This window comes from Ambystoma mexicanum, chromosome 8, assembly GCF_040938575.1.
Source record: "Ambystoma mexicanum isolate Mex_15411 chromosome 8, UKY_AmexF1_1, whole genome shotgun sequence".
NCBI classification, from domain to species: domain Eukaryota; kingdom Metazoa; phylum Chordata; class Amphibia; order Caudata; family Ambystomatidae; genus Ambystoma; species Ambystoma mexicanum.
In genome coordinates this window covers 289926183-289952501 of record NC_090929.1, presented here as the reverse complement: position 1 = coordinate 289952501, position 26319 = coordinate 289926183, and the positions used below count along the sequence as shown (strand labels likewise).

At 45.9% G+C, this 26319-nt stretch overlaps 1 protein-coding gene across 4 annotated transcripts in view; it reads right to left on the bottom strand.

Annotated features, from left to right (window-relative positions):
* AKNA (AT-hook transcription factor) overlaps positions 1–26319 on the bottom strand; it is a 442732-nt gene that overhangs the window by 268440 nt on the left and 147973 nt on the right. For 3 of the 4 annotated variants that reach the window (XM_069609684.1, XM_069609685.1, XM_069609686.1), the window contains exons 2-3: positions 14294–14935; positions 11492–12720 (exon numbers count right to left, since the gene is read on the bottom strand). In XM_069609684.1, coding sequence (XP_069465785.1) covers positions 11492–12720; positions 14294–14747 — 1683 coding nt within the window. In that variant the 5' untranslated portion in view covers positions 14748–14935. Of the gene's footprint in view, positions 1–11491; positions 12721–14293; positions 14936–20263; positions 20648–26319 lie in introns of those variants that run through there. The other variant, XM_069609687.1, reaches the window with a different exon arrangement.

Sequence of the window (26319 nt, the reverse complement as noted above, 5' to 3'; positions counted from 1 at the left end):
GAGCATATTAGGACGGCAGCTGCAAGCGCACAGGAGGTAGTACGAATCAGCGTAGCTGGTTCAATTTCGTGAGGAGGAGCAGCCGGAACACGCAGCAAGGAGTGTGGCTACACTGGAAGGGGAGGTCTTTGAATGCAATACTGAACTGGCACCTTCCTGCCAGTGAGCCGCTGACAACGGGAGACCTGGCTCGCATCAGCTGAGTCGATTTCGGATGGGTATAGGGGCACAGAACGCATGATTTCTCTCCACTAGTATCCTCCCCAGGAAGAGGGGCCTGCTGAAATCATCCCAGAGACCTGGGTGGAAGCACAACTATCTCCCATTGCACTGTCCATCACAACACAGAACCAACACGTGAATCTTCTGCGCAATGATGATATGCATTGAACCCGAGACCATCAGCAAACGAGAATCCATAATAGTGTGCAGTCAGAGAATTAATGATCCCCACCTGTTTTCTGAGGGAAGTCACATCGTCCAGTCCAGTCAGTATGTCCTGCTACTTCCAGAGGGCACTGAAGGGTTCTTCAGTAGTGATGCAGAGGAGTATTAACGGTGACCTGCTACGATCACGGTAAGCTGTGCCCAGTGCCATAACCAGGGAGTGTCACACAGGCCAAGAGACATAAATCTGCCAGAGGGGCCATACAGCAAGTTGAGGCTGTGGTGCAAATGCTAGCTGGGAGCTGGCGAATGAAATAGGGAGGTGGGTAAGCCCTTAAGGTCACAAACAGGGTGCAGGAGTGGAATAGTCCACAAGAGGGAGCGGGAGACGTTTGACCCACAGCTTGACCCAGTTTGTACCCACCAAAGTAAAGACAACAGTGCTGGGGTGGGGTACGGCAGCACTCGAATGTACCTGAGTGATGAGGAGCAGGGACTGATGCAAAGCTGACTGCGGATCCTGCTCAGAAGGTGCATACAGGCCTTGGTATATGACACACCCGGGGATAACTTGGGGGAGAGGAGCAAAACAAGATATTAGCCACAGGAGCCAAGCCCCCCTGAAAAGTAATTGAAGTCCAAGGGTGGGGAACCAGAGCTAACTTGAAGACGCAAGATCAGCAGAGCCATTACTTGCTTAGTGAGCTCTAGGATTCACCACTGATAGGCCCGGGACGGAGGGTGCACGGTGGTGTGACGATTTCCAGGACCTACGCAGGACATTTAGTAGCCAGGAGAGGTTAGGAAGCAAACTGATGTAACTGGAGGCCCCCACGCGAAGCAATAAAGGCAAGCAGACCACCATGGAAGCCTTTGCCAAACGCTCGAAGGGTGCAGTGTATGACACCATCAAACATGGCGACAAGGTACAGACCAAGGGCCAAAAGGAAGAAGCAGATCACAGGAACCAGTTGATCCTAAATGCCATCGCTGCATCACAAGCCACTATTGAATCAAAGATTGACCAAGCCAGGATAGACGTAGGCCTGTTACGACAGGATGTTCACGGACTGGCAGAGCAAAAAAGCAAGCTGGAAACTCAAGTGCAAGAGAACACCACAGAGAAAAAGCATACGTCCAAGGTGGTGGACATTTTGAGACAAAAAGTGGAGCTGCTGAAGGACAGAGCAGAAGATAGAGAGGGACAGGCGAGGCACAATAACATACAAATTGTGGGCCTACCGGAAGGAACAGAGGGGTTTGATACCACTAACTATATAGAAAATCTATTGCAGCAAGAGTTGGGAACAGGGAATTTAACGCAGGGCTTCACCCCAGAGCAAGCACACTGCTCCCTGGTAAGGAAGCCACCACCAGGAGCTCCGCCGAGACCCAAAATAGCAAAGGTCCTCAATTATAAGGACAGAGAGAAGATCGTAGCATTCTCCAGGAATGGGGGAGACATACAGAGGGCCTCGGCGAAGCTGGCAATATAACCGGACTATACCTTTCAGGTACAGAAGAACCACGCACAATTAATTTCTACGAACTTGAGACTAAAAAAGGCTGACATCAAGTATATGTTGATCTACCCTGCCAAGTTGATGATTCTACATAAAGGAAAGGCCCTGTTCTTCAAAACACCGTCTGACCAGGCGTGCAGAGGGCACCCACAAGCAGAACTCGTAATGTGGCGGTATGGTAACAACGTCACCGGTAGCACTACCGTCGCCGTTGTTGCCTTACCGCCACATTCGTAATAAGGCCCAATATGTTACACTGTCCGGGGGAGATTGGGGTATAGTCTGAGGTCTAAACAACTATGTTAAAAGGATGAGGGTATTTGCGTACTTGAGAAGACAAAAAGTGGGGATAGCTCTTCTGCAGGAAACACACCTGAATGCATGTAAACTTAAGAAATTGGGAAGCTCTTGGGGGGGAATGGTTGGATCTACATATTCAACTTATGCAAGAGGGGTCTTAATATGGGTGAATCCCACTATCCCATTCAAGAGACTGGCCACTAAGACAGACGATGAGGGGAGGATGTCTATATTTCATGGCATGATGGAAAATCAGGAGGTTTGCATACTCATCACTTACGTGGCCAATAATGATGCCACCATTTTTTTCAGGTCATTGTATGCACGGTTGGGCCATATAGGGTGCGGACAGTTATATGGGGTGGTGATTTTAGTTGTACCCTGAATCCCGCTATTGATCAGTCTGACACTAAGCATAAACGACCGGCCCCACCGGCAAAGGTCCTGAGCACCCTCATACAACACTTTCAGTTGGTCGACGTTTGGAGGACAATGCACAGCGGCAAGAGGGAATACTCACACTATTCCGCCACCCATAAAGTCTACACAAGGCTGGATTATTTGTTTACAGTGCAAGAATGTGTGGGGGAATTTGTGGTTGCTGAATTCCAGGCCTTGGTTTTGTCGGACCATGCTCCCCTGCTAGCAATTTGGAGGTTACCATTAGACCACCCATACCCACATGGAGATTGAGGAGTGAGTCCTTGCATGACAAATCATTTCTAGAACACATCAGAAAAAAGACAGCGCATTTAATGGAAACTAATGAGGGCAGTGTGAAATGGGTGGGCACGATTTGGGAAGTATATAAAGTGGTGATCAGAGGTGAAATGATAGCCACAGCAGGGGGAGTACAGAAAGCTATCATTAAAGACTTGAATGATGCGGAAGGGAGGCTGTTGAAATTAGAACGACGGGGTGAGGTTGAAGAAGGCCAACTGGAGGAAGAGATCAGACTGCAGCAGTTGTGTATAACAAATTGGGAAAGGTTGGGTACATTTAGCTATGTGAAATACTTAAAGCAAAGCCATGTACAAGGAGACCAACCTGGGAGAATGTTAGCTTGGCTGTATAGGGATAAGAAGGCGAGAGCCCCAATACACACCATTCTAAATGCAGAGGAGAGGAGGTTCATACACAAGAGGGTATAAACGAGGTATTTTCAGAATATTATAAGAAATTGTACACAGATCCACAGAGTGCGAGCGAAGAAGAGCTACAAGACACCCTGGATCTAATCACTCGGCCGAGATTAGACAAACAGCAGCATGGCATTTTGGAAGAGACGGTTACCCCTGGGAAGGTTTCGGCTACTAATAGAACGTTGCCTACGGGGAAAGCCCCTCGCACAGATGGGTTACCGGGGAAGTTATACAAGGCTTACGCAGATACATTTACACCACTACTTCGTATATAACAAAGCTTATGAATTGGGGGTTCTCCCGGGAAGATTGCGCAGTGGTGATAATCCCACTCCTCAAACCAAACAGAGATGACACAGATTGTGGCTCCTATAGACCGTTGTTACTATTAAATCAAGATAGTAAGATCTTGACTGCACTCCTGACTAACAGGCTTAGGAAAGTGATACTGGTCCTTGTCCATCAAGACCAAACGGGATACGTCCCTGGGAGGAGTATAGCCAGGTATCTGAGAAGATTGCACCACGTCATCGACTGTAGAAATTACAAGGCGGTGCAGCTGCTGTTGTCTCACTGAATGCTACCAAGGCGTTTGATTCTGTCCATTGGGACTGGTTATATGCCACTGTGGTAAGGATGGGAATAGGTCTGAAGTGGGTGAAATTGATATATACTCAGCCGATGGCCAGGGTTAGAACAGGCTCCAATTTCTCCGATCTATGGGAACTGTTTAAAGGGACGAGACAGGGGTTCCCGCTGTCCCAAATGCTATATATACTGGCGGCGGAACCAATAGCAGCATTCCTGAGACAGGAATATAGCTATGTGGGCATACAAATACGGGGGGTGCGGCACAAAGTGTGAATGTACACAGATGACATGTTGCTGTACCTTAAGGACCCAGAGGTTTATCTGGAATACGTGTTGGAGGTGCTAGACAATTGTAGTATATGGAAAGGGATCAGAATAAATAAGAGCAAGTCAGTCTTGCCTATTCCCAGTGGCCAAGATGGCGACTCTGAGTGTGGCAGAACTCCTAGTCCTATCCATGCCATGGAGTAAAGACTCCTTTAAATATGTGGGGCTGAATATATATAGAGACCCTAACCTAGAGCATGAAGCTAACACAGTTCGTGCAAAGGAGGGCTTAAACATATCAATGGAGTTCTGGGGTAAGCTACCCCTGTCAATGGCAGGAAGAGCGTAATTATTAAAGATGGTGGCATTACCAAGACTGATGCACTTCTTTGGGAATGTCCCATACAACATCCCTAAGAAGTTCTTCACGGAACTAGACAAAGCATGCAGGGGCTTCCTTTGGCAAGGAAGCAGACATAGAGAGGCACTGCATGTATTACAGAGTCCATACGCACAGGGAGGACTGAAGATCCCGAATTTTGAATTATACTTTCTGGCATGCCAGTTACATTATGTGGTGCAATGGATGGCGGATGACCCCACTGGGGACAGAATTCTCTCACAGCCAGCAGTTAAAAGTCCTCAGGGACGTGATTTGGACTCCCCGAAAGAACAGTGTAGTCACCCTTATTTAGTCAAGTTGAGAATACAGTTATGGCGGAGGACATATAGAACCATGGGAATGGGAGACACAATATCGCCACAGACACCTTTGGCAGCTGTGGTGTCGGATATGCCTGGACATAGAAGTAGAGTGAGGACACACTGGAAGGCGAGTGGAATATCGATGATAGGGGATTTGAGGAATGATGAAGGATGGATGGAGTTTAAAAAATTAAGGGAGATCATGAACATAGATGAGGGCCAATTCCTGTTACACAGGTCTATATTAGGTACAATCAAAAAGATGGGCAGCCGTCTCAGAGGAGGATATTGGATGTGAAGACATGGAAACACTCGTAAACACCTCAGACGGGGGGATGCAATTTCTCGAATTTATGAAGTATCGATTGATCGATACTCGAGAACACAATTGAAATGCAAGATAGGCTGGGAGGAGGAATTGGGGAGAACGTTGGATGATAATGAGTGGAGTCGGGTGACCCTATATCACAAAAAGGTTTCCAGGAACGCCAGACTACAGCTAATCCAATTGTACATCATACAGAGGGCATAACTCACCCCTGCAGCTATAGCGAAATTCAAAGGAGCAAAGAGCCAGCCGTCTCAGAGGAGGATATTGGATGTGAAGACATGGAAACACTCGTAAACACCTCAGACGGGGGGATGCAATTTGTAGAATTCATGAAGTATTGAATGATCGATCCTCCAGAACACAATTGAAATGCAAGATACAGTGGGAGGAGTAATTGGGGAGAACGTTTGATGATAATGAGTGGAGTCGGGTGACCCTATATCACAACAATGTTTCTAGGAATGCAAGACTATAGCTAATCCAAATGTACATCATACAGAGGGCATACCTCACCCCTGCAGCTATAGCAAAATTCAACAGAGCAAAGAGTCAGATATGAACCCAAATATACTGAAGAAAATGCAGCAGTGATGCATATGTTTTGGAGTTGCAGGGTGATACAGGCCTTCTGGGGGATGGTGGTGAGTAAAGTAGCCTGAGGGGGTGTTACTTTGGATATCCAGTCTCCAGATGCCTGCATATTGGGCTTGTTTAAGAGAAACGCGAAACAGAAAACCCTGGCAAAGATGAAAGACCTAATTTACATACTAGCCAAACGCAGCATAGCAATGCATTGGAAAGCCGCAACAGACCCCAACATAGATAGATGGTGGGATGATTTGAGGAAATGGTCGAAGGCAGAAACAGGGGTGTGGGAAAAGGCATTGGGAGTACAAAGACAGGGGGCCTCATTACGACCCAGGCGCTAATGGGTTAACAGCGCCGTAAAAAGCTGCGGCGCCTTTAACCTATTAGCGCCTAATTACATGGTCCCTTTGCGGGACCCGACCTTAACGGCTGGTGTAGACCAGCCGTTAAAGTAGGGACCCACTAAGGGACCTTGGTGCTAATTACGGTGCCGCAATTTGCGGCACCGTACTTAGCGCCTTCCCATTCTCATTGAGCCCTATGGGGCAAAAATGGGAATGGGGAAGGGCCATGGAGGAAGGGGGAATTACCACCCCGCCAACCTTGTAATGGGGTGGTAATTCCCACTTTCTCCATGGCGGAGTCGGTAACTTACCGGCATGGACCATGGTGCTAAAAGCACCATGGTCTTCTGCCAGGGTCGTAATGAGGCCCAGGAACCTGGAACGGACATTCTCCAATGGATTGCATTGACTGTGACATTGTTTGATCAGCAAGAAACTGATGGTGCTGCCCAAAGCACACAAGAAGTGGCCGGGCACAGTGTGGTAGAATGAATAAAAGTTAGAACAATGAACAGGCAAGGGGAGGGACAGGGGTTGGGGAGTTGAAGGGGGAAACAAGAAGCAATTATGAAGCATGTGATTATGTAATTGTTGTTGGTTATTGGTTGTTGTGGTTATATGGAAATTAATAAAAACATTTTTTCAAAAAAAGGATTGAGGTTTGCTCAGACTACCAACCAACATACTATGGAATTGGAAATGGCTGCCTCTGGTCTTCTCATCTCAAGCAGACGTTTTACAGAATCAAAACACCCTCCCACATCTGCTAATTTCCAGATCCTTGTTGCACACGGATAATATGTATCTAATTGAAAGAGAGGGACATAGAGAGAAAAATAGAGAAAATGAGACATACACAGAGAAAGAGAGGGACAAAGAGAGAGAAGGGGTCTGACAGTGATAATGCAAGAAAGTGAAATGGGAGCGGTCTAAAAGAGGCTAGGGATAGAAGCATGGGAAGGCACCGGGTTGTAAAGACCACTGTCATGTGTTTCTAGGACTTATAATGTTTTATGATGACTTCTGTACCTTTGTCATGCCTTGTAATCCTATGGTGTATATCTGGTTTCAGGTTTGACTGCTCATGGAGGCCTCCATCTACTTGGCATACTAACATGCTCAAAGTCTATGTTCTGTCAATCAATAGGGATACCAACCAAGCCACCCGCAGATGGCAATTGAACAATCCTCCCATCAGACATCAAACAGAGGAACACTACACCTCTACAGCAAATGTATATAACACGACCCGGGCAATTGTATCCTACCAGCATGGGCAAACAAGGCTCCCATTTGGATACAGAATACCTAGCAATTGATCTGTATGCTGTTATGAATCAAGGGTATTCGTCCCTTCTCCCCAAGGGGAAGCCACCCCCCTTGAGGCTAGGGAGGTGAACCCACTCCGCAAGATCCTAGCTAGGGGTCTGTGCAAGTGGGACCTCACTGGCAGTGACTCCACTTTATGGGACAAGGAATCCTATTTCCAAAGGGAATTCCCTATGCAGGACATTTTATCTGCATACATGGGACGGCCCTGTATCAAAGACACTGGGCATCATTACGAGTTTGCTGGTCCGTTTACAACGGTACCGATAAGCTTTCTGGTACCATTGTATCCAGACCGGCAAACTCCGAGTTGTGCTCGTGGGTGCTTTTGATTTCGCCAGGTCTGACCAGGTGGAATGAAAGGCACCCGCGAGCACAGCATTTCGGATGCACAGGCACCAACGGTGCCTGTGCTTTCGGCTTCCCCATTCCCATTGAGCCCTAGAATTTTTTCTGGCTCCCAGGAATGGGCAAATATTGGATCCGGCAAGGCCGTAATGACCCGGTAATTGCTGATTTCTGGGTGCCGGAAAAAATGCAACTCTGCCTGTGTCCTCTCCTGTTTGGCTGTAGGTAATGTTGAACCCAACACGTTATCTGGAAATAAAGGAGATATCACTCTAAGAAGAAATGGCTACGAAAACGGGACGAGGAATCCCAAACCGAGGAGAGAGAGTGCTATGCAGGGGAGGCCCCCTGATGTCGGAACACCAAGGACAGGTGGAGCTGAGTGCAGCCGTGCAGCCCTCTGTACTTCGAGAAGCAGGAAAGGCAATTTGGAGATGCAGGAGGACAGGCGTAGCAGACAGCAGAAGAACTGCCACCATGGAGGTGCCGTGGTCAGCCTGGAGAACTCTGACCTATGCCGAAACCTGGATGATAGGAAGCGAGGAAAACTTCCCGCCTGTCGTCATTTGGCGAGCGAGGCAAGCTACAGAGAAGCCGAGACTGGGGCAACTGAGATACCGAGAAGCGAATTGAAAGAGAGAAAATTGAGCGACCCAAGCGTTGGCCGACTCCCGCAAAGTCACCCAAGGCTGATGCAGCTACAGGGGTGTGCTGGAGGAGCAGGTATCCACAGGGAGAATAATTAAGCAAAGAGACATTGATTATGATATATGTATTAACAAAATAACGAGTGAGCAGAAACCGATATTCAAAAACCTAAAGCAGGAAAAGGATGGAAAGCATTAAGAAAGCAGGCACAACTATTGTGGGGAAGAGAGTGAAACCCCAAGAAGTGATTTCAAGAGGGACAATTGTTAAAGAGTCGTGAGACTCCAGTGATACAAGTTGGGAAACGTATTGCGAGTTAGGTTTATAAAGTCAAGTACACCAGGAAAGAAGGAACTTGGTAAAGCAATCTCAGAGGTGGGGAACCTTCAAAACTAATAAGTCAGAGGAACAACCAAGAGTGAAAAGAAAGTGTTTAAGAGACTATATTCAAGAGAATAATATTAAATGTTGTTTGCTCAGGAAAATACGACCCACCAACAGTTGGAAAAAGCTGCAGGAGCTCACAAACGAGACATTTCAGTACCAGAGGGGATCATCACAAGGAATATTTTTGTGATACAAGAGACATTTAGATATTACAGACTTGTATGAAACCAGAAGACCGTGGGGGAAGACGCAAGACAAAAAGGCAAAGGGGAGGCCACCAGAAGAGAGAGATTCTGTTGGGCCCAGTTTAGCTCCTATTATTAGTGTTGGGGTCAGATAAGGTTAAGTTTGGACTGAGGACATTTTTGATTTTTGACTTCCTGAAGACAGACGATCACTGTAGTTCAATTTAGTTAGGTTGGGAATTCTCCTATAGCAATAGGGGAAAGCTAGACCTTCTATTATTTAAAATAAAGTGCTTAAAAATGTCTGTGTTGTGTCCGACTCCTTCTTTCGACCCGCCACAATGTAGACATCTGGGTACATCAGGTGTGCATGTATAAACAAAACAGCAAAGCTATCTTGCATCCCTCCTCCCCCCACTAACCTCACCCAACCCCCTCTCTTTCAGATCCACCAGAGTGCCTGAAGATCATACAGATTGCAGTGTAGATTAATACAAATTCCATTAAAATAACAAAACTCCCCAGATAACCAGGAACTTTCACAGCTAGAATTCGTATTTTAAACTGATCTGAGTCTGAGTTTGCAGTTCTTATTTAAATCTCCAACATCTACACATTTTAGTACGCACATAAAACACCTATTTGAAGGTTAAAGTGTCTACATCTTTGAATCTTTGAACTGGTGTGATCAATGAGAATCTTCACAGGTCTTTAATCAGAATTTTAAACTAATCTTAGCGAGGATTCTGATGCTATACTTTTCCACACATTTTTTAAATACACATATTGTTGGGCAGGGGGAGTGTGTAAAGCTTCAAAGGTAAATAATGTAGACTAGCATTCACTCCTTGCAGTGATTATGATCTTTCTCTGTGCACAACAGAGATGAATGGAGGCGTCACCCACATGCGACTAGTTAAAGGTGTTGGAAGCCAAGCTTTGCCAAGGTTTCCATGTGTTTTACGGTGTACATGTGGCAGGTCTGATGTGATGTGCACATGTGTATGATCAAGGCAGACATGGGACGTGTTGAGCTTCTCAATTGATTCCAATGGATTGAAATCATGTGACTACACGAGAGATCAGTAGGGTGGTCCCTGTGTACTGGCACAAGGAGTTCCTGCATAATGTGGAGACCTCACATTGGAACCCCGTGGCAGAGTTTGCACATGGGGTACCACACCACATGGATCTACTCAGGCACCTTCATGAGAATGGTGTGGGGGACAGGGAGACAATGTTTACCCATGTCTTTTCTACACATCCATGACATTTAGATTGTGAGTGTTATTATTCACTAAATTTGTATCTGAACTAGTCATCCTTCATTCCTAAACTAAGACACCTTGATCTCAGACTCATCTTGAAGCAACTTAGCTCTCAGTATGTCATCAAGCATTATGGTGGGAAAGACAGACTACGCATTCACATGAATGCGCACGCACACATATGAACATACACAAAATCTGACAAAGTCAGCGAGGAAACATCAACTAAAAGAAGGCTCTTGTGAGGATTTTATCGAAATGTGTTAATGCTGTTAATAATAAAACAAAAACATCTGAACTCTTCAAAAAGTATTTTACTTATACACAGCCTCATTTATTTATAGGCAGAAGTTGGTTTCTCATTTCCGTATGAATAATAAAATGATTGAATGTGGTACAATTTGCATTAATAATGTGTCTGCACTTTCTACCGAGGTCCAGGTAACTATAAAAGAGTTCTTATAGGTATCTCAGTTGCAGTTTCGCTTGTAGCCAACCCACAGTAAGAGTTTGCTTCCCAAATGTTCAATCTAAGAGACAGGGCGGTGCTATGTCTTATAGCATGGGTACTTATAATGTGCACCTCTAGGTATTTTGAACTACAACTCCCATGACCATTGACCACCGAGTATGCTGGCTAAGGCTGATGGGAATTGAAGTCAAAAGCACCTGTGGGTTCACAATGAGTAACCATGTCTTACACGGCCTGCAAGGTCAGTGAAGGAACAGGCCGTATGTGCCTCTGTAGGTCGTTTCCTGATGTCTATCATAAATCCTTAATGTGTGGGCAAGTACTGGGTCGGTGAAACCCAATTAGACATTCCCTCAGGAGTCTGGTCATGGTGCTTTGATGTGACTTGGGCAACAAATACTGAGTAGCAGAAGTAGACTACTCCCAAGCTGAGCAGTAAGTCCCATAGCGACCCTAGTTTGGGAGGATTGAAAACTCTCTCAAATGGTGCGACCATCAGCTATTGGGTCTAAGGGAAACAACCTCCTCCTGGCCACCTGAAACTACCTGAATCCAGCAGGAAGTTATAGAGCATGATGCTTTGATGCCAACTTCAGTCAAGCCAAGCGTTCTCCACCCACACACACGCACACACCAGTGATTGAATGAGTTCTCTGTTGGAAAACCCTCAGATTACCTGCAGTTGATGCACAAGTTCCGTAGCCTGTCTCGGTGACTTGAATTCCGCAGGGACCGCAGCAGACGATGCAGCCATTTTCAAAGGACTTGTCTCTGTGCTGCTGAGGAGAACTTCTCGTACAATTTCTGCTGGAGATTTGAAAATAAGAGGAGCATCCGCGCCGGCCTGCTTCCGAAGCAAAGAGCGTCCCCTGGGAGGACGATAACTCTGATCAAACTTTACCCTTGCCTCCACCTTAGAGAAATCGGGAAGAGGATAGTTCAGCTGTCCACGACCATATGTTGGGAGGTCGGCCGAAGGAGTGGGCTGAGGGGAACGTGATCGAGCAGTTTTTTTATCCACTGGAGTCCTTTTTGGGCTTAATGACCTGGACTGCTTGCTAGACTTGGAAGGAAGCAAAGCTGGTATATTGGTCTTCCGTGTCTGGGATGGGTGCTGGGACTTGGAATCTAGCTGCTTCCCACTGGTAGATGGTGTAGCTTTGTGTGCCTGTGCTTCTTGTCGTCTCATGAACTTATCAGCTAATGCTGGACGGCTCTGAGAAGGTCTGCGGCCTCTGGTTGACATTCTGAAGGCAGCTGCTGCAGAATCCTCAACACTTTCAGTATGGGAAGACTCGGGGAATGTTTCATCATCTATGCCAGGATTATTCAGAAGGTCCTCCATGGACACGTGGCTGAGGAGACTCTGGCTCATGTTCCAGTGACTGGAGTCTGTAAGTGGGCTTGGTTCCTTAATTTCCAACATGCGTTCACTAAAAGCAGCTGGAAGGTCAGATGGAAAGCCCAGTGTTTCCCCCAATTGGCTTATACTGCGAGCAGCTTCCTCAACAGATCCAGCGGAACCATTGTCTGACTCATAGAGGTTCTCAGCCACCGCTCTTGACTGGTCTGGACTAGCACCAGATTGCTCCCACTCCTCCTGAGCTATTCCCATACCGGAACCCAGGACCTTCCGGTATTCTTCATACACCCCCTCGGAGTCCTGCATCGCCTCTGCACTCAGGTCGTAGTCCGACTCGTACCGTCCATCATACGGGAGATCTGGGTACTCGTCCCTTTGACTCCCCCCTTCGTCCTCATCGGCTTCTGGCCTCTCCAGCTCACCAGAGCTGGCTCTTTCTTGTTCGTCCTCCGTCATGTCGAGCTGTCGATCCCTTGTTGGCATCCAGATCCGAGGTGCATCAGGGTCATTCAAATTCCCTGGCTCAATATCTTCAACACTATCTGAAAAACAGAGGGAAAAACAAGACAGTGTGACAGGGAAGACAATAAGTGATGCAAAAGGTTTCCCAGTACTCAATGCCAAAGCTCTGGAAAGGCACCTCTCTGGTGCTTGTTACACAATCCTCACCCAAACCATTCACTAAAAACAGAGTTCTGGGATACATCATATACTCTTTGCCATTGTATGTCAACCCTCTACTGCATCACACACCTAAATGCTTGACTGCCAGGACTTCACACACAGTTTAGTGGATGTAATGTAGCTCACCTCTGATCTGAAGCACCTTTTATGTTCCAGTACTAGAAAAGGACAGAAAGATCAGCCAATGCACCTAAACTCTGCTCCGTGCCCTGGTAAAGCACCTTCCTGACAGCGTACCAACGCACCTTAAACTTGCTCGATCACGGGTCCTAATATTGCAGCACTACAACCTTAGAGATAGATTAACCAGTGCACCTTAGACATGGCCTAACGCGTGCCCGGCTATTACAGTACTAAGGTCTTACACATTGCTTTTACTGTAAACCTTCTGCATGTCATTGTGCCAATGCACCTTAAATCTGACTTGCCGGTTACCCTGACATTCCAGTGCTAGAACCAGAAGCTCACACCAACTGGATAATGTATTCTTCATGTATCAGTCTGACCTTATGCAAAGCACCTTGCTAAGAGACCACTGCAGCCACAGGTGGTATTCCCGTGTATAGCGCTTACATTCCAAGTGCTACCCTCTTCGTTATTCAATGCAAATGTCAAAATACCAGCATAGATAGCTTTGCCAGTGGATCCGACTCCTGATCTACTGGACGCCCTGTTCTTGGAGAGCTAGAACCTTACAGTGTATCCAATGCACTTGTACCCTGCTTCCTTTTGTTCCAGTGGAAGGCCTTAACACACAGCTCAGCCAATGCATCTTATTTCAGACCTGAGGCACCCTCTTATACTTCAGTACTAGACCTGGCACTTACAGTTCAAGCAATGCATCTCAATCCCAGCCTGCTGCGGGCCATACTGATCCAGTACTATGATCTGTAAACGCATCTCAAACCTGACCAGTGCAACCCTGCTTTTGCAGTACCCAGGCTCCAGTGCTGAAAGCCAGCAGCCCCTGCTATTTCGGTACCAGGACTATGCACAACGTTTAGCCAATGCACCTCCATCTGCCCCTTTTCCAGTTCTCTGACCTCAATCCGGGCCTATGCCACTCCAGCCATTATAACACTGGTCACCACACCTAGTTTTACAAACACGGACTTCATGATCTCATACAAATGCATATTGTGTTGTCTCCTCGATTCAGAGATGTCTACAACAAAACCATAACATTCATGTATTCAGCGATACCTGTGAATCCTGCAAGTCCATATTCCATCTGATTTTTCTTCAAACTATCTGTTGAGCAGGAGAGTTGATATTTGGAGACAAGGTAAGGGAGGGAGGTTTTAACACCTATCTCTCTCTCTCTCTCTCTCTCTCTCTCTCTCTCTTTAACTTGCACTGTATCTCTCAGTCCCTCTATCCACTACAAACACTGTCAATAAAAAAGATGTTATAATTAGGATATGCATGTACCATCGACACGGAGGCCCCCGCTGTGCTCTCCCACTGAGGATATTAGTGGGGGGGAGCCAGAGTCCTGTCGGTCACTCAAGTCAAAGCTTATCTGGTCCGTGTTCCTGGATGCTTGTGGTTTCTCTTCATAGCTGCTTCGTCCAGAGAGGCTTGGAGAGGAATGGGTGTAATAGACATCTTGTTGCTCCAAGCCCAGGATGCCATTTTCATCTAGGGAAAAGCTATGATCGAGACCCACAGTCCTCGCCTCAACCAGGCCGAGGATGTCGTGATCGTCCATGACAAAGGCATCCCGGTCTCCGGCCCCGTTAGCATCTTGCCCTTCTAATCCTAGGACTCCATTCATATTCAGGTACCTCTCAAAGTCTTGCTCTTCTCCTGTACCCTCGTCCTCCTCCTCCGCCGAGTCCATGCCGAGCTCAGTCTGTTGCATCCAGGATAAAGAGCCCGCCATGCTGAACTCTCCCAATAGTCTATTTCTGCGATTGCCCCAGCCGTGTCCTTGGAAGGGCAGGCCTTGGGGCAGAGTCTGGGTCACTTGTGAGGCTTCATTGCCCCGCCCCTAGGGAGGCGAGGGGGTAGGGTAGAAAATGTGAGCATCAACAGCACGTCAAGATCAGCATGAAGACATGTCGCTGGGAACTATGAAAAAAGAGAAACAAATGGACTTTAACAAAGAAAGGACTATTGTAAACAAAGACATACACTCCATTCATTAAAGACTCTTGCCGCCATGAAAAGCACTGTTCTTCAATATCCATTGACCCCTTCTATAATAGGCTCATCAATCCCATTACAAGCTCATCTCTATTAATATCAGCTGTTGCTCTCAATGGGACTTCAGCTCAACAAATAAAAATCAAGTCGCTGAAGGCCAGTTGGTTCATACTTTTTATTTCATCAGAAGATCATTGACAACTGCAATTAAATCATGAACTCTCATCATACACATTAAAAATAACAAAGTTTGATGTTACTACTTGACAGAGCAAGCTGAAAGAGATCCCTGGAGGATGTGTTTAGGGTGGGAAGGGTAGGGTAGTGGGTGACTATGGCCCCAAGTTTTAGCATGGTCATGGGAAGTCAATGGGTGGGTAAATAACCAAACAACACCCACAAGCTGTGTGTCCCTCCTCACACAATTTCCCTCCCGGCTGTACTCCAATGTAGCCAAAACTAAAAAGGGCATGAAAGCTCCTCCCTCCTCATGAGCCTGGCCCAATCCTAACTCCAACCTATCCCTATCCAGTTCAAAACTAACTTTTGCTTTTGGAAAGGTTCTGGGAGGGCATCTATCTTTTTGGTTGACCTTTTGTGGCCTCACCTCTAGCATTCTCATCGTTGCAGGTCACCAGTTGGGCCCATATGCCTAATAAACCAATGTGTTTTCATTTTGTAAATATCTTGAAATGCTTCTGGTCCAATGAGCTCTAGCAAAGGTTACCCTGCCTCTGGTTCTGCTTCCTTGAATTGTGTGCAGTGCTTTGAGATGATAACATAACAGTGTTTTTCTACCTCAACTCTACAATCAATTGAAAATATCTGAGGTCAGCTCTTTCACCATCTTCCTCTGGTGGGTGTCTCCAATCTTCCATGACTGGTCTGGTCTACCCCAGACCAATCCTGGTCTTGCGATGCACATGTTGGCTTGGAGTGTGGTTTGATAAGAAGAAAGGAGAAGTTGGTCTACTAGGGTTTTATGTTGACAGTTATGGGAATGCAGTTCTGCAATACAGGCATCATTGCTATCCTTGGAATGCCAGTTCTACTCAATAGCGCTACCATCTGAGGGGTATTTGTCTTTGTTACTTTTCAAGATATTGTCCCAAGGTCTTGCTTTGTATTAATTACTTTACCTATGAACACACCTTTCGTTCTTCAAAGTGGCAGACTCTGGACCTTGCCTTGCGATGATTAGGGGTAGCAAAATCTTTTACATAGACATGTCTCTGATACACAGATCTCTCTGCTTCTTAGATGATCCCCCAACTATATACAGATCCCACCTATCATATGCCTAACCATTCCATGATACAATGTAATCCAATGGTTTTCCCATCATAAATCGAACCGTATCAGAGTATACAAGCCATTTCCAAGGGAAACCTTGCCATCTCATTATGCACTGATTAAGCCCATGAGCAACATATTTTTCACTATACTATAATACATTGCTTAGCCACACACACACACACTATATACCACTCACACAAATTCCTCCTAATGTATTCTGAACGTTCCCTTTTATCTATTGAACTTCCCCATGACCTTCATGACCTTCAATGTGCACTGATTTCATCCCATTATACACTGATAGCTCCACTTCTCTGATCTCACCATTAAATACCAATCCTTATTTTCTAGCCAACAATCGAGAAACAATCCTATTATACACTGAACCAGGTCCACATATAAGCCAGTAGCTCCCACACCCCTTACTACAATAGTCTTTCTCTTTTTATAATGTTCCATCACTCCTAATTATACACTTTTATTGTATTATTCTTTTCTGGGTACAGGATAGCCAAGTAGCACAAAGCCTGCAAGCTCAGTCTAGACCACATAGAAGCATTGTTCATTGTGATGCCCCCAACCTGACCATACTTATAAGGTGCCTCTTACTTTAGTGCTAAGCCCACCCCCTTCTACCCATGCCAATCTGCCTGTTTACCATTTTAGCATACCAATCACCATCGATTTATATATGTAATTGATCTCAAAGTACAATAAGTGCTTCTTCCTATAGTAGATATTTTCTCCTGATTGTAAACACGTAGATTGTCTCCCGGAGAGGGATAAATTGTTAGACAGTATCTCTATTCGGATCTGTGAGACTAAACAGTGAAAGATCAGAAATGTCAAAATCTAAGAATCGTGGCCTCATGACCATAATGTCTCTGGGTGTTCAGCACTATTTGCTCTGCACAAAATTTCCTGTAGACCGTGTGATTAAATCCACGGCAACGGTTAACTGCATCCACCCATGGGCCGTGGTGGCCGCATGGTCCGGCGGGAGTGGACCGATCTTGTCCTGTATGCGATGCTGCCTATGAGGATTTAGCTCACTTGATCTTGTTTTGCCCTGTATATGCATCGGCCAGAAGGTGGCTTATTCCACCCTTCTTGCAGGATCAGGGTTTTGTACAGTATTGACCTGCATTGATATATTTGTTGTGGGTGGACTCTTCACGTGTGGGTTGGTCCCTACTTTCATTTCTGAAAAAAGCATTGTACCAAAGGAAATGTTTGTTGAGTATAGTGGCCTGAAATGAGCTAACACACACCACCCAATGAATTGTACTTAAAATCCTTTTTAGATGTTATTATTCGCTGTGTCAGGGAATCACTGATGCAGACCCAAGGACTTATCAGAGCAATTAAGATGACAGATTGCTGAGCATTCACAGAAATATAGATTCAGTGGGAGCAGAGCTGCAGAAGCTCCCTGGCGCAGACTCTGGGGGTCCGCCTTACTCTCCCTCACTCATATCCCAGGCCTGTTACTCTCTGTATCCCCTCCCTCTATATCCTTCTAACTGCGCACCTAATATTCTATTCATATTATTGCATCAGATTGCAGTAGCCCCGTGTTATACAGAGCTCCATTGCTTACCTGCTAGGTTCACACTATGTACAACACAATACATATAGGGCTCCATTATGAATTTGACGGTCGTACAAGAACATGTAGTATTTGGAAATACACATTAGGAGTTTCTTGTCATAAACTGTTGGATTCTGCCGGCTTTTGTGTGGACATAACATTCACATTAAACATTCGCTGCATTTAATATTACCTTTACGGTGTCACCAAATGCTGTAATATCATATTTCTCAAATGGAGTCCAATGGGACTGCATGATGAGAAGTAACTGGAGTAAATGAGTTTGGCAATATCTCCACAGGAAATTCTGACAAACTAGTAATGAGGCCCATATTGTTAAACCCACAGGATAGTTCGATGCTTACAAAAATCCATTTGAACCAATTCTACATTTTGAGCCAAGTCTAATTTGCATACCCACAATGCCCTGCTGGAGGTGAACTTCCAGCAATGGTTACTAGGTGGTGCTGTGGTATGTGTGACTTGGTTCAAATGATTGTGGTTTCTTTCAAGCCTTTCTAACGCCTCCCCCCATATCGTTGCTGGTGTTAGATTCATATACAATTCTCTGAGGATGACACAGCATGGGAACTGAGCATGTGCACAGTCCTGAAAACTGGTTTCCTATCCTTATTTGAGCATCGCTCATGGCAGGATGGCACAATGAGCATCACATACTTGGAAGCACCCTGCAATATTGTATGAGAACTCTAAAATTACTCAGCACTGAGCATTGCTGTGTGATACATAGATATGCTTTGCATGGAACCTCTAATCTGCTGGCTTCATCAAGGCAGATACTAGCGAGTCTGATCCTATGTTCATACTTAATGGCGGTTCTTCTTTGCATATTATTAACTAACACGGGAACAATGATGAACATTGCATCCCCCGGCACAGTACTGGAAATTGATATAGTTTGAGCCACCATATAATTTAGCACTCTGTACCAGGCATTGCCTCAGAGTGTTTGGCACAAATATTTGTCTCCCGGGCATCCAGTTTTTCTACAGGGCGCACAGTATTCTGAAGGGAACACCAACATGCTTCTGCAGTGAAATGCTCTTGTGTACAGTGACGGAGCCCCCACCCTGAAATGTGTTATATTTGATATGCTGCCCTCAGTATTGCTCTAAATCCTACAGGTTTGTATACAATGTATCTAAACATCGAGCTGTCAAGTGCACCATTTACACCCGTTTAAAAATATTGCCTGGGGCTATACCGAATACAGCCCACCTTGTAGGGTTTGGGGGTCTGTCGCTTTGTTCTGTCGCTTGTTCCGATTTGCTGCAGGTATGGCTGCCTTGCCCGGTTTAAAGTCCAGCAGCCACCATTGACAGTAGTTTAGCTTTGCCTGAGAATCAAATCGGTTAGACTTCTTTTCAAATCCCTCATCCAGTGCCCGAGTCTAGGCTTGGAGTTCCTCTCTAGCAAAGGTTCACAGCAAACACCCTTAACCCCATCTTTAGAGCCCACTGCGCATCTCGCACTATAAAACCTCCCTCCCACACTGACCCCCATCTGCCCCCTGGCAATGCTGCACCACTCATCGGATTTCAACTCACTGCCCTCCACCCCACCCCTGCAAGCACCTAACTCACACTTCCCCTCCCTCAGTGTAGCACGCACCACCCTGGCCAACACAACCCCATCCTGCACCCTGTGCCCCTTAAGCGCCCTGCAAACCGGTCAGAACATACTGCGGGCAAACTGCCAGCTACACACTGCTCTCCCCTTCTCCTTCCCCAGGTCACCTCCTGCACTGCACACCGACTCTACACTCTATAGTCTTCCCCTCCCACTCCCAACCCTGTTTTAGCCTTTTTCATGTCCCCTCCAAAACACCCTTGCCTGATCAATATCCCCCTAAGCCTACCCCTTTCAGAGCCTCCCACAACACACTCAGACAACCATGCTCCTCCCACTGCAGCGCACAACCAGCTCCCTCTCCCGATGCCTAACTCTGTGGAGAATCCGATGGGATCCCTCCCGGAAACCTGGTCTGGAACACTTCTCATGTGGCCAGGGGAAGGCAGGCGCTCTCTGATCCCACCCCTGGGGGTGAAGTACTACAAGAAGATCACATGGGGATGTGTGGGGAATAAGACCAGGGAGACTGAGGGGAACCTCGTAATAACTTTCCCCATGACCTGGCCCTTCTGATGGTCTTTGCCAAATCAAAAAGGTAAAAAGATCTAACTTTCTTAAATGGGACTACATGTCCCAGAATCCCTCAGGGACTGGGAAGAAGAAGACGGCTAAAAAGGCATGCAGAGGTAGAGAACAGGCAAGCAACCCTAATAGCCATTGGCAAGGTGAGGCAATTAAAACAGAGGGTATGTATCTGAAGACAATGAACTCACCTGATTGGCAGGAGTAGCAGAAAGAAGCTGGAGGAGGAGCTGAACGGTCGGCAGGAATAGCAGTAGAAGAAGCAGAGCAGTAGGCTGGCAATTCACTAGGAAGTGTCACCACAGAAGGAAGCAAAAGGAGCAAAGGAAGAGTAGATTTCACCTGCAGGCTCTGAGTTGGTCCACTGCTCACAAAGCATGTTTGGCTATGGCTGCATTGGAAGAGACAAGCTGGCAGCCTTTACAGGTGTGTCTAATTGCCGTGAATACAGAGTGGAAGTCCTGTGTTTTACCAGAGGCCCATGTGCAGAAGCAAGCCGAGGGAAGCTGGAGAAGGGAAGACTCTTCAATACCGAGGCCAGATCCAAGACACCCGTGCTGAAGAGCGGCGCGGGTCCTGAGAGTACCTGTAGTAGCAGTAGCAGAGAAAAAGAAGTCAGGAAGTGGAAGCAGCCAGCCGTCGCTGTAACTCTGGAGCCGGTGAATGAAGCGCTGTACTCCAAAGCAGCAGAAACTCCTTGCCGGTAACTGTAACCAGCTGAAACTCACTTGCATAGAAGGCAAAGCGAGTGAAATCATTCGTAGTTGTGGAAAGTCTTGTAGAACAAATGGAAATGTATCACACTTTTATTCTGCAGTAGCTAAAGTGCATGCATGTGAACAAAGTCTTCTTTTCCCATTGTTATATTAAAAGTCATTAACCAGAGAGTTTGCGTGTCTCCACTTAAAAGGGAGAACGGTAGCGGTAATGATTTAACAAGCTGTTGCCAACTTTCCCAAACAGTTACAACAATATTTAACTTCAGAGATGTTGCGTACTAAGTATTGTGTTTCCCGATCGTTGTCAGACAAATGCTGTCTGAATTAAAGGGAACGCAAGCAGCAAGTTGGAATTTACCATCAAAGAGGAGTCACATATGCCTAAATCTGATTTTGAAGCGAATCCTGACTATTCAAAACTAACATTTATATTGTTGCATAAGTTGTAAATCTCACAAGTAGCACAAGCATTACCCAAGCCATTAGCCAGAACCTTCCAAAGGGGAAACCAGCCCAATTAAGAAGTGAACATCGTTGTCTTGAAGTTGTTGAAGCTGATACAACCCCAGAGCCCTCTGATACAAGGGTGAAAGGGTATATAATACTGGGAGGTCGGCACAGCAGCTTTGGGGTAAGCCCTGGAAACAACAAGTGGCAAATGAAGCTGGGGAAGGGAGCTGGGTGCTTGTACAACTAACTAATAGAGAATCTGTGAAGCTGAAACAGTGGTAGTTAGAAGCCAAGGCAGATTTTGTGGTAGCTGCAAGACATAGAGGACAGGCAAAAGGGCTGCCCTTTCTTGGAATAGTGAAAAGAAGGGTGTCTTGCCAACCTATAGAGGTTGAAGATTCTTGTTTAAGTTGCCTAATATATTTCCACAATATCCATTAGCAGCAGAAGCAGCAGAACTGTGGTTGTCTAGAATGTTGTCATAACATTCAAATCTATATGAAGTTGAAGTGGAAGCCATCTGTGAGGCTGAGAAGCCTGCTTTCGGAGTAATATTGGCAGGAGGAAGTTGCCATGTAGAGAGCAACTCCCCTAAGACACGCATCCTGACAAATTGCATTCAAGACACTACAGAAGTCACAAAAGTAAAGTTGTTGTCAAAGTGGAAGCAGTACATTCTTGTTTTGAACATTATCCAGGATTACTATTGGTGCTGTTTCCTTTGTGGAACTTTAAAATGGAAGCTTTTCATCAAACAAAAAAGAAACTGTTGCCCATTGTGAGACAGGCTTGGTATCAAGAGAGACACAGACTCAAACATGTTAGTTTCAAAACCTCTATTTACTAAGGTTTCTGGGTTGGTGTAATACCTAACTGGCCCTAACTCTAAAGGGATGCTTCCCTTAACTGATGTTTCCATGGGCCATCAACATCTGAAAGTCCAGAATAAAGGTTTGTCAGTGTCTAAACCTATACTTGCCCTCACTGTTTACAAACATATGATAGGGAGTCTTTAAAAAGGAAGAAAACTGTGGTTCAACAAAAAAAAAAGAAAATTAAGGCTGGTTTCAGGTAGTCTTCTCACCAGGTGTAGTTTGGTCAATGTCACAAAGATGAGTTAAAAAGGGCTGTTCATAAGACCTTCTCCACATAGTCCTTGCAAAATTCTCAACTACTTGCAATGTCTTTAGTTCCTCAGGGTTCCCTCCCCCAAGCTTGTTCAAGTTCCAAACACCACAAAAGAAATATAACATTTCCTTCTGAAACTTCACAGGGTTCCCTTCCCAAAGCTCCAATCCTTTCAACAATCCAAAACAGCAAGTCTCCAACTTTGTTAGGCCTTTCAGGATTCCCTTCCCCAATCTTAGTCCCCTTTTGGTTTAAAACACAAGTTCAGCTTGTCAGGATGTACCTTACCTTTCAGATACATTTCTTTCACACATCTGATCAGGATGTACCCTTTCTTTCAGATACAGTTCTTTCACACACACTTCACTTGTGGGGTACAATCAGAGACTTTCAAAACTGCCTGGTTCTTTTAATACTCCTAGGCGTGACCACTCTCATCTGTAACCCCTCTCCTTGTTTCTTGCTCATCCTTTTAAACTTTCACCTTCAAGTGCTTCCTGCACCCCTTCTTGTTCTCCTTTGCTTTTTCTTCATGCACACTTGCACCTTCTCTTTGCAGTTGCTTTGCTTGCACCTCTTTTTCACTGTGCACTCTTTCGATTTTCTTTGTTTTCTTATTGTGCCTCTTATGCGCCTTACATACTTTCTTTTCCCTTAATATGCACTCTTGAACTTGTCCATTTCTTTCTCGTGCTTCCTGCACACTTGACACAGTGTCCTCTCTTTACCATGCCCACTCTGCACTCTTTAAAAGTCTTTATTGCACCTTTCCTTCTTTCCACTGTTGAAATGCCTTTCTTTCACTTTACTTTTCTTCTGTGCTGCTAGTGCAACTTCCTTCTTTCTCTTCCATGCGGCTAGCGGTGCTTTCTGCTCTCCATTTCTCTTATTCTGATCATCTGTTACACTTTATCTCACTTTCCTCCTCGTGCCACTTTAACACTGTGTGTCTTTCTCCCGCCCGCTTCTGTCAAACGCACACGCCCCCATGTTTCTCTCTCTCACTCACCAAGCAGCGTCGTGTTGACAAGCGGTCCCTCAGGATACACAGGGTTGAGGTCAGGGTCTCAAGTAGGTTTCCCTTCCTTTGTTCATGCTGTTTCTCTGGGTAATCTTTACTGCTCCCAGTTGCCCCTTCTTCGTCCCAGTATTGGTTGAAAGTGGGGAGGGGTGATGGAAGGGCTTTGGAGGACAGATCTATTTCCTGCTACTCTATCAGGGAATCGACAATGGACATATGGAAATCCTCTGGCCTGGTTTTCCCTCAAGGGGATGGTTGCCCCCTTCCATATTCCTGATGGTTGATTATACAAACATGAGTCTTGATGGAATTCCATGTGATCTAGATTGGTAGAGGATGAATGGATATTAATATCAGATTTCTGTCTTTGTTTCAGTTGGTTTTTCTTCCACCTCCACCTTAGGCAATTGACTCTTTCCTTCCTCCTTGGGTCATGGATGAAGGGGACTGAAATTAGGGAAAATTAGACCTGGATTAGGGTGATGGGAATCAATGTATCCCATGAAGGCATGTTGTACCTCCCCCCTCCTCTTCCGCCTGAATACTGCATCTCGCCGGGGGTATTCCCATGAAGGCAAGCCCGGATTCCCCTACCCAGGTGATCCTCCCTCGCTCCACCACCCCCGGGGTTGGGATCCAAGACCGATGGCCCTTTTCTGGCCACCTGAATAGAGGACGTTCTGGGTCTTAAAGGGAGAATACCCCTAGGTTCATTACATCATGGATTTTTGTTTGAGTGACTTTTTGTTTCCTTGGAACTTTTCAAGAATTGATTTACGACTTTATTTTTCCTTGGGAGAAATTGACTTTGGACATTTCTGGTGGAGTGGAGACTGCCTAGCACAAGTAGAAGTCATCCAAGAGATTGACTATTTGGTAAACTGTTATTTATGTTGTTTAGCTTTACTTTTAATGTTTTGTTGTTTAGTGTGAGGGTTTAGTTTTGTGTATGCTAGAAGGTTTTCTCTTAGATCCTAGACTAGGAAGGGAATCCCCTGATAGAGTAGGTTTAGTTAGGGTTTATTTATTGGTTTTGTTAAAAATAAAATGTCGAAACTTGAGAAAACTAAACTCAGTTGTGAGCCTCACATTACTGACCCCTCACACCTCACAACAAACCCCCCTTCTTCTATCTTGCATACTCATCAGCACCAGATCGGTCGCCAAAAATAAAAACATTTTGTTTACCTCATACTGACTTAAAATCCAGACTTCCTATTTATTACTTAAACCCTTGTTCACGTATGATTTGAACACCATCGCACATGTAGCCTTCCCTCACGGCTACTCCCCGCTTGTACACAACAGGCCCAGCAGAGCAGGGGGTCTAGCCATCCTGCACAAACTACACCAGTCGATAATTTCCATGGAGAGTCTAATCCTTTCTCACTAAGTTCCATCTCAGCCCTTCAGTCACCCACATCTTCCTTCTCATGTATAGGCCACACGGCTAAGACTGACACTTTGCAGATTCTCTCTATGACTCCCTCTCACCCACGCTGATCCAGCATTCTGCATTCACTATGTTAGGAGATTTCAATATCTGGTTTGATGTCTCCGCCAACCCCATGACCCACGGCCTCACTGACATTCTGGAAGCTTTCGCCTGTCACAATTGATCTCACACTCAATCCACATTACAGGACCCACCCTAGAAGCACTTTACTGCACATCTGGTGAAGTCTCCCAACTCACGCTTCGCCCACTCATCTGGACTGATCACCACACTATCCCTTTCTCACTTCAATACATTCCACCCTCCCCACCACTTCCACCATTTAATCCCTCAACTACCCGGCCACCATCCATCTTTGAAATTAAATAATTGTCAATCCAGACCTGGCCCTTTCCTTACTTCATACATTTCCAGAACTCTCTTGCAAAGAAGGACACCCCTCCATCGATCTCTTTCACCTATGGCTTTACGAAGCATGGGCCCCCCTTACACCATCCTGTCGTTCCTCCGATGATCAACCCCACACCAAAGGTGGTACACCCCTCACTCAAAGCGCTCAAAACCCTTAAGCATCGCCTAGAGCGAGCATGGAGGACCACCCTGACTCCTCTTAACTAAAACACCATTTGCAAGACTGAAGGGGGCATACTTGTACGAAATCAAGAAAGCAAAAAAAAAAAAACACATTATGGGAACATAATCTCCAACTCCACAAAATCCAATGGGAATTGAATTCCCCCAGCTGCCTAACCCCACCCTCCCCAGACTCACAAGCTCTTTGCGATGAACTTTCCAACCACTTTCATAACATTTCGCTTGAAAGGCACCATACCATAACCAGAAAACTAGCTCTGATCCCACTATCGACATCAGGACCCTCTGCAAACCTGAACCCTTACACGCCCTCCTGACCTACTTTCTTATCTTTCACCCTGCTTTACCAGGCCCATTTTGCCAACATACTAGCACTTAGCCAACCCTCGGGCTCGCCTTGCCCACCGCCCCTTCTAAAAAAGATTTTTAGCGCCAAATGTGCTGGCAGCATAGCATGTTCCATTGTAAAAACCTTGCTTGCACCAGGCACTTTCCCAGAAGCCTTCAACACTTCTCATGTAAAACCACTTCCAAAAAACCCACCCGTGAGCCACTCTCTCCATCAATCTCCAATACCCGCTTCATTGCCAAACTAATTGATGCGCTGCATATAAGCAACTAAGCTTTTTCACAGAAGCCAAAACGATCCTCGACCCAGCCCAATCGGGGTTCCGACCTCTCTGTGGAACGGAATCCTCTGTGGTCTCCATCTGGGGGTAGAGTGTGCCACACTCGTCCTCTTGGATCTTTGATACAATCGACCACACAATACTTTGGAATAGTCTCCTCATCATAGGCATCAAAGACTCTACCCTTAATTGGATCATCTCCTTTATTTCCAATTGCTCACAAATCGTTCTCCTTCCCCCTCTCTCCTCT